At 48.6% G+C, this 9118-nt stretch overlaps 1 protein-coding gene across 1 annotated transcript in view; it reads left to right on the top strand.

Moving 5' to 3' along the window:
- LOC306736568 (histone deacetylase 7-like) overlaps positions 1 to 8905 on the top strand; it is a 43800-nt gene extending 34895 nt beyond the window's left edge. The window contains exons 18-25 of the mRNA XM_079218214.1: positions 199 to 286; positions 691 to 810; positions 2924 to 3021; positions 5887 to 6005; positions 6400 to 6533; positions 6621 to 6705; positions 8566 to 8713; positions 8806 to 8905. Of these exons, the coding sequence (XP_079074340.1) occupies positions 199 to 286; positions 691 to 810; positions 2924 to 3021; positions 5887 to 6005; positions 6400 to 6533; positions 6621 to 6705; positions 8566 to 8713; positions 8806 to 8836 (823 nt within the window). The 3' untranslated portion in view covers positions 8837 to 8905. The remainder of the gene's footprint in view (positions 1 to 198; positions 287 to 690; positions 811 to 2923; positions 3022 to 5886; positions 6006 to 6399; positions 6534 to 6620; positions 6706 to 8565; positions 8714 to 8805) is intronic.
- Positions 8906 to 9118: the final 213 nt, after the last annotated feature.

Raw genomic sequence — 9118 nt, forward strand, 5'->3', positions numbered from 1 at the left:
AAAAGCCATTATTGTTTGTCAGCAGTGGAACGTGAAATGAAAGTCCCTCCTCTCATACGTGCAGTAAAGGTTTGCCTGGCAGGAGTTTCCCTCGTGACTCAGGGCTGTGATGTCACAACCCTCACAGCCCAGAGGACGAGGCTCCTAAGGCCCAGACGGGGATCTACAGGTCCTGATTAAAACATGTCTGCTCCACAGCGGCTTCTGCTTCTTCAACTCTGTGGCCATCGCCGCCAAGCAGCTTCAGCTCAAGCTCAACGTCAGCAGGATCCTGATCGTGGACTGGGTGAGGATCCAGACCAGAGCCGCTCCTCTGGCCTCCACATGGACAGCACATGAACATGCACAAATATATATATACATATATATATATATATATATATGTATATATATATACACATCGCGGACACACAGCAGACCCCGACAGTAGCACTTCTATTTGTAATTGATTTCATGAAAGCGCTGCTATCTCTGGTCTCCATGTCAGAATCAGAACCATTTATTGCCATGTATGTTTTCACACACAAGGAATTTGTGCAAGAAATGGAAGCATGAATATTGACAATTAAATCTGCAATAGAATAAAAACAGACGAATAGGCATCGAAGTTCTCTTTGAGATAGTTTGGATTGTTTTTGAACACGTGTGCATGCATCACGGTTCCTAACCTGTCATGCCCTCGCCGTGCAGGACGTCCACCACGGGAACGGCACCCAGGAGGCCTTCTACCACGACCCCGCCGTGCTGTACGTCTCTCTGCACCGCTACGACGGGGGGAACTTCTTTCCCGGGAGCGGACATCCCTGTGAGGTCGGTCCCCGCACAAGAAGCTTTTACACACAGCTTCTCCTGCAGAGAAAGTGATCTGACTCCATGATCGAACACATCATTCATAATAATACCACCATGTGAAGATAGATATGTGGGCGTAGACGTGCTATGTAATCATGTGATTCCAGTGGCACTTTAGGGAGCTGAAGCTTGTGTAACAATAAATCCCTTCATAATAATATGCATGAATTAAAGACTCAACTATCAGAGAGTTTACTCTGCACAAGAACAACCTCTCCTCCAGTTGGTGCTGTCAGGATTATGCTTCTATTAATACGAGCTCCTTCAACACACATCTGGACTCAGAGTCTAACCTGAGACTCATTTAGATGATCTGTGATGCTTCAGAGCTTCTCCAGCTCAACGTGCATAGCTGCTATTAGCTTGTTTGATGGGTTTCCTCCATGAAGTCTCTGTGAGACGGTGTGTATCTGCTGTAGGTTTCTTTCCCAGGACGTCGTTTATTCAAGACACTTCAGGGCTTTGGATGTAAGACGTTCACAACAGGATGTGTACAATGGAACTGCATGCTAATGTTTGCATACAGGAAATGGAGATGCTATGAGTTCTGCCTGCGGTCTTACCAAAAAACCAAGTGTGATGACTATCCCCAGTCAGAGGAACTGACCCCAACCCACGGTGGCATTCGCAGCCCATTCAGTGCTCCGCTTACTCTCCAGCCTCCCCCACAATAATGAGCATAAAATAGTCAATGTTTTCCCATAAAGTCCCCCGATGAGGGACGTGCATGAAGCGCTCGGCTGGCTTGGATGTGGCTTTGCCTTGAGTGGCCCCTCCCCCTCTGCTGAGTTGTGTGGTGAACCTCTGGAGTCTCGCTGTCCCCCGTGTAGGTATATAACACCCCATGGGGTAAGGGTGTGATGTCATAGCCAAAACACAGAGCGCTAGTACCACACAGAAGACCAGCGACGGCCTAATCCAGTCCAGCAACTCTGGGAACATGAAAGAGAGAAAGAGACTTGGAGCAAGAGCAGGAATCGTGTGTGTGTGTGTGTGTGTGTGTGTGTGTGTGTGTGTGTGTGTGTGTGTGTGTGTGTGTGTGTGTGTGTGTGTGTGTGTGTGTGTGTGTGTGTGCATGCATATGGGTACATTACCAGTTGGCAAAGGACAGGAGGCCTCATGTGTTTTTAGTTTTCCCTGTGAACATCCCGTCCACTGAGAGAAGAATGGAGACAGACGCTCTGTGATGCTCATCAGCATTCTTTCAAACATCCTCTCACACCCATACACACACACACACACACACACACACACGCACACACACACACACGCACACACAAAGGAAATTACCACGCCTTGCTGCCAAGAGCATGTCAATCTCCTCTCCCTCCTGCCCTCACTCTGACACACTGACTGATAGCGGCTCTGCCAGCAGCTAAATGGCTGCTAGAGGACTACAAAGAGAACGGCAGGAGTCTTTCAACTCCGTTCCAAGACCCGGGCCTCAGCTCCCTCTTTGCCCCAAATATGTGAGGTCAACCCTGCCTGGCATTTTGGAAGCACCCGTCAATCTTAATACAGTAAATATAATATCCCCTAAAATCATTTACAGCCCACCAGACAATATAATGAGTTGTGTCGTCTACGCTGTTTGTTTGACAAACCTACTCAATGTCTATATCCAGACAACTGCATATAGACTCCTTCCAGTTATACAGTAATATATTTCCAGTATATAAATTGAACATTTTACGAGATTATACCTTTAACTTGAATCTTGGGAATCCTGAGCGGGTGAAGCTGAGTTTGTGGCTCGGCTTGATTTATATGCTCATTTCACAAATTGTATCAAAATCAAAATGGCGGCGCGTTGAATGAACAGCCGTCCGTCCCTCATGTGATCCTCATGTGATCCTCATGTGATCCTCATGTGATCCTCATGTGATCCTGACCGCTCCCTGTGCAGCCTCTCCTCCTCCATCGTGAACGCAGGCTTTGGGTGCAGACGCTCTTTTATGAACGTTTAACACAAATCTGTCATCGGCCGTTTCTCAACTTTCACTGGGACTCATTAACTCTCTCTCTCTCTCTCTCTCTCTCTCTCTCTCTGTCTCTCTCTCTCTCCATCCAGGTGGGTGCCGGTGCAGGCGAGGGCTTCAATGTTAACGTGGGATGGACCGGTGGTTTGAACCCTCCCATGGGCGATGCAGAGTACCTGGCTGCCTTCAGGTAAAGAGTCACCGCCACACTGCTGTCTGTTCACGCCCGTTTACCACAAATGAAATATATATAGTTTACAACTTCAGTTCATCTCACTGTTGAGGGGAGTTGCATCAGAATAAAAACACAATACAAAAGGATTATAATAGTTTGTAGTGTTTGGTGTCACTACTTCCTGGCCGTGGTTGAAGCCACTGAACGCAACACCTGGAGGTTCTGTCATGGTGGCTCTCCTTCACTGTGATGGACCAGCTGCAGTTCCTCAAGCAGGTTTCATATCTGGTTCCTGACATCTTCACGAAGGTGTTGGGCGGTCATCATGGTGATATGAGCCGCAGCTTCCTTCTGCTGAAACAAAGCTCCGTGTTGGTGAAACTCACCGGCGTTTTCTTTTCATTCGAGCTGTTTGTTCCTGATGAGCAGGCTGCAGTCTGGTACGGAGCGAGCGGCTCTGCAGGCAGCAGGCTCAGTGGGTGGCCCTCGTCAAAGGACAGATGCTAACGAGCTGAGCCATACTGGGAAAAATCAATAGACGCAAAAGGAAAGCTCGGAAACACTAAGTCCAGAGTTTACTGGAGCTCTGGATGCTAATTAAGAAACAACTGGGCTCTTCCTGAGCAGGCGTCTGGCTTTTGGTATTTTTCATTCAGTTTGGGAAATGGAAGTGTTTTCATGTGTAGCACTTCCTCCGCTAACCACACATAGTACTGTAGCTGTGTGTTACCAGAGAGGCTCTGTGTCCTGGTGGTCCAGCGCTCTGAAGCATCCCTGGAGCGGATGGACCGTTGTCACGTCAACTATCTGGTGAAGGCGCCTCCTCCCACGATGCGAGTAACGATGTCGTTGGGACTTTTAAAGCTGCAACGAGGTCGTCCAGATGCTAAAGAAGCAAAATGCATGAAACAGAACTGAGGACTTTCAGTCGGCTTTGTTTGCCACATTGTGAGGATTAAAATAAATGCATAACTCGCTATGCAGACACAATTTAATGCATCGTGATTTCATGTTTATGCAATTAAGTATCTCGTCTCGTGCCCATTTCATGATTCAATTTGAGTACAGGACTCAGACGACGGGACGTTCCAGACTGAGCGGACTGGTGCTGTGTGCGTCTCTGTGGTCCAATCAGGAGAAAGCTCAGTTGAGATGTAGTGAGTGTGTGTGTGGAGGATCTCTCAGGATTTAAGGTCGCTTTAATCACCGGTAGCACCGCACACGGGCCTAACATCCACTTTTAAAGCATGAGCATGTCTGTATATTGGCCCGTGAAAAGCATGTATGTGTGCATTTCTAGGTGGCTACTGACGAATGACAAACTATGAAAGAGAGGAGAGCAGAGGAGAAGAAGTGGGGGGTGCATTGTTAGGGAATCCAAAGGCGGCGTAATTAGGCCCAATGGATCCCAGATGGCTGGCTGTCAGTGACGTGAGAAGAGGAACGAGCTCCTAATAAGAACCAGACGCACACAAACGCCTTTGAACTGCCGCTGAGAGAGAGGGAGAGAGAGGGAGAGAGAGAGAGGGAGGGAGAGAGGGAGAGAGAGAGAGAGGGAGAGAGAGAGAGAGAGAGAGAGGGAGGGAGAATCAAACGCGGCATGGGCCTTACGGTCTTGCTAAATAACTGGCAGCGGGAGACGAGAGGAAGTGAGGAGGAGAGCATGGAGGCGAGGGAAGCGTCTCCTGAGCAGAGGTACAGTCTGTGGGCGTCTGGGTCCACAAGCCAGGGTCTCAGTCCACATGTCAGGGTCTCAGTCCACATGTCAGGGTCTCAGTCCAGTCTCAGTCCACATGTCAGGGTCTCAGTCCACATGTCAGGGTCTCAGTCCACATGTCAGGGTCTCAGTCCACATGTCAGGGTCTCAGTCCACATGTCAGGGTCTCAGTCCACATGCCAGGGTCTCAGTCCACATGTCAGGGTCTCAGTCCACATGTCAGGGTCTCAGTCCACATGCCAGGGTCTCAGTCCACATGTCAGGGTCTCAGTCCAGTCTCAGTCCACATGTCAGGGTCTCAGTCCACATGTCAGGGTCTCAGTCCAGTCTCAGTCCACATGCCAGGGTCTCAGTCCACATGCCAGGGTCTCAGTCCACATGCCAGGGTCTCAGTCCACATGCCAGGGTCTCAGTCCACATGCCAGGGTCTCAGTCCACATGTCAGGGTCTCAGTCCACATGGATGGTCTCGTTCTGTCGCTCCACAGACACGTTGTTCTCCGCCTGCCTGCATCGCTCTGCCTCTGGACGTGTCTGGTAACGCTCTGCAGGGCTCGTGCTTCTCTCCACATGTAAACAGTTGCACACGTTCACACCTGGCCGTGGCCCCGCCTCCATCGCTGGCCCCGTCCCAGCGGTGGATGGAGAACAGAGATCAAGCGCTTGGAACGCGGCCTTTGATAATTTATCTTTCATCAATTCAAATGGATGGAGTTTACAACGACGTAAATGTTTGCCGTTAACAATCCAGGGGAAAAAAAGTATTTTGCTGTAAAGCGTTTCAGTCGCAAATCAATCACCTGGACTGTTTTATGTTGTTGGTTCTTTACTTTACAAGCAACTTAATATTCAGTTTATTACAAAAACTAATCGTATTCATTCTACGATGTTACATCAATCCCCTCTCACATTATTATATTGTATACACTGTTCCAAGTTCTTATTTTTTCACAAACTATAAACACCTGTTGAAAATATGATTCAAATCAAATTCTGTGCGGCCGCAGGGGTCCAGTGCAGCAGCACCTTGTTCCTCTCCTCCTCAGAGCCGTGGTCACGTGTTCCTCTCCTCAGAGCCGTGGTCACGTGTTCCTCTCCTCAGAGCCGTGGTCACGTGTTCCTCTCCTCCTCAGAGCCGTGGTCACGTGTTCCTCTCCTCCTCAGAGCCGTGGTGATGCCCATCGCCCACCAGTTCTCCCCCGACGTGGTGCTGGTGTCCGCTGGCTTTGATGCGGTGGAAGGACATTTGTCATCACTGGGAGGCTACAAGGTCACAGCCAAGTGTAAGCCTCAACCGGCCCACACACACCTTCCATAACACACCCTCCACACACACCCTCCACACACACCCTTCATAACACACCCTCCACACACACCCTCCACACACACCCTCCACACACACCCTCCACACACACCCTCCACACACCCTTACGTGGGTATGAATCAGCGCTAGCACGCGGTGTGGTTCCAACATGTAAGAGCTGCTGCGGTCACCGTGACGACGACTTTGTGGACTGACGTTTGGAAGTTCAACAATTTGGCCTTTTTACAACCAGAGTGGGAGGAGCTAAATCCAACCCAACCACACAAGTTACAATGAACTTTCCAGCACTGAAAACAGGCTGTGAAGGGTTAACCTCCATCACACACCTGTTTGTTGGTGTGCTCCTCTCCCAGGTTTCGGCTTCTTGACCCGTCAGCTGATGTCCCTGGCCGGGGGCCGGGTGGTCCTGGCTCTGGAGGGGGGGCACGACCTCAAGGCCATCTGTGATGCCTCTGAAGCCTGCGTGAGCGCCTTGCTGGGCATGGAGGTGAGCTGTGTGCGTGTGCAGGACGCGTGTGTGTTCCTGTAGAGCTGCAGGCGGTGCACCCTCTCATCCCCGTGTGTCCCGTCCCAGGTGGAGCCGCTGTCCCAGGCCGTGCTGGACCAGAGGCCCTGTGACAACGCGGTCCGGTCGCTGCAGACGGTGCTGCAGGTCCAAGGTGAGGACTGACCCTGAATGACCCACAAAGAAATCGGCCGCATGTTAACACACACATTGGACGATAGAGCAAAACAATTGTATTAAAAAAAAAATGAACAAACGTGTCCATAGTCCTGCATGTTTCCAGGTAGTCTAATGCGCTGAGCTGGGTGCTGGGCGGTGGATGCAATATATATATGTATATATATATATATACATATATATATACATATATATGTATATATATATATTTATATAAATATATATATAAATATAAACATGTAACGTGCAGATGGCGCAGGCAGTAAAGTCCCGTCTTCAGTAAACGAGCTCTGAGCAGACCAGACGTTCTAAACACACAACCATGCAGGTGATTGTACACTACTGAAAACATAGGTGTGCATATTATAATCTATATCTGCTAGGAGATCCCCAACATGTTACACACTGGCCCTTTAAGGACATCAATGAGCTTCAGGTAGGAGGAACAGAACAGAAATGATTATTTAGTCTATATTACGGTTAATTAATAATTAATTACTGCAGCAGCAGCTCACTGCATCGCTCCTCACCGTTCAATATTCAAACGTGAAAATACTCTTTATAAAATGGATGAATTGAATGTATTTAGCTCCTTGGTGCTGCTCCTTTATTCCTCTAGTTGTTCTTCTAGTTTGGAAACGTAGAAACAATATTGTTTTACTTAATAGTCTGTTTCCAGTCTTCCTCTAAGTTCTCCTTCACTCTCGCCTCCATTTTCTGTCTCAGTTATTATCGACCCTCTAAAGCCCAACAAGCCGCATCAATGTGAGAGCTACATATTAAATATTACATATTATATATATCTCATCCACATATTGAAATGAATAAACAGACTTCCAAGGTATTTGTATTGGCCAACTTGTTATTGCTGCTTAGTGTTGAACCTGTAAGTTGAAGAAGAGACAGAAATACGTCTGTTTTTATTCTGATAATAATCATACAGCACTTGAAGATTTTCATAATAAAGTCTAAAATAAAGAGCTCGACGAGGCCACAGACCAGGTGTGTGTTTTGGAAACAATAAACTTTATTTATACCGCTATTGTTTTATTTTCCATTAAAAACATTTACGTTATTTCTTTTATTGTAATTTAGGAATTTGTCAAGTTATGGAGGATTTTATTAATCCACTTTTTCTGGTTTAATGATCATCAGTTTCATCAGTTACAATTAAAACAATAATACAATAATGTAGTTTTTATTCCTACTCACTGTTCAGTATCTTGTTTCTTTATTTCTCCACTTAGCACCTCCTCCTTTATCTCCTGCTCTCTGGTCACCTCTCCTCCTTCACATCCCTGTCTCCCACACACACACACACACACACACACACACACACACACACACACACACACACACACACACACACACACACACACACGGCCGCCCTGGCTCCAATTATCTTCAAACACTTCTCTGGCACACGACCTCCATAACATCCCCTCCTGATTGCACACAAATGTTATCCCAACCAAATTAGATTAATTAAAAATATTTGCAAAGCCACAAGAATGTTAAGCCCATAATTTGGGCCCGGGGTGAAATACAGGCGGGACCAGAACACACACACGCTAGAAGACCAACACATTGACTTCCCTGTGTGTCGCAGGACTGCAGGGAGAACAGAGAGGATCTGAGTTTACATTCTGAATCATCAACATGCATATTGAGACCCGGGGCTGTTTATGTGACGTGCAGATCAAACACCAAGCGCTGCTCTTAAATAATGCCGTGCAGGCGCTTCACCTCGAGCAACCGTGAGTGAAAACAACAGCAGAATACCAAGATGAGGTCACTAATCCTGCTCTTCCTCCTCCTCGTCCTCGCCGCCCTGCAGGTGAGTACTGGCGCAGCGTGAAGGACTCGGCCGCCGGCGTGGATCTGTCCTACCTGCAGGCGCAGAGACGGCGGCTGAGGCGAGACTCGGACAGCGAGGCCGTGAGCGCCATCGCCTCGCTGTCCATGGGAGCGCCGGCCTCCGACAAGTAGGGACCCGTCTCACGTGTAATGCATCGCGATGGCGACAGCACTCGACTTAAAGCATCATAACCTCTTTCTGCTTCTCTCGTTCATGAAGGAGGCCGACAGGGAAAGGAGACTCTCTCTGAGGGAAGAGTCTCCTGCCAGCTGCCTCAACCACGTCTCTCTGGAAGCGGCGCACACAGCTAGCAGGAGGACGTCACTGGAAGCAGATGTCCTCCTCAGGCCAACCACTGGATCCAACCTGACCCCTCTGGTCCAGCGCTCACCTGGGACAAACTCACACTCCCATGACGCCTCGGCAGGCTTTCCCTGCCAGCGACCCGAGGACAGTTCAAAGGAAAGACAGCGAGGCCGGTTCATGAAGCCAGAGAGCTGCCGACAGGCGTAGCAACACACACCGAAGCACA

Source organism: Taurulus bubalis, assembly GCF_910589615.1.
Source record: "Taurulus bubalis genome assembly, chromosome: 5".
Classification (NCBI taxonomy): domain Eukaryota; kingdom Metazoa; phylum Chordata; class Actinopteri; order Perciformes; family Cottidae; genus Taurulus; species Taurulus bubalis.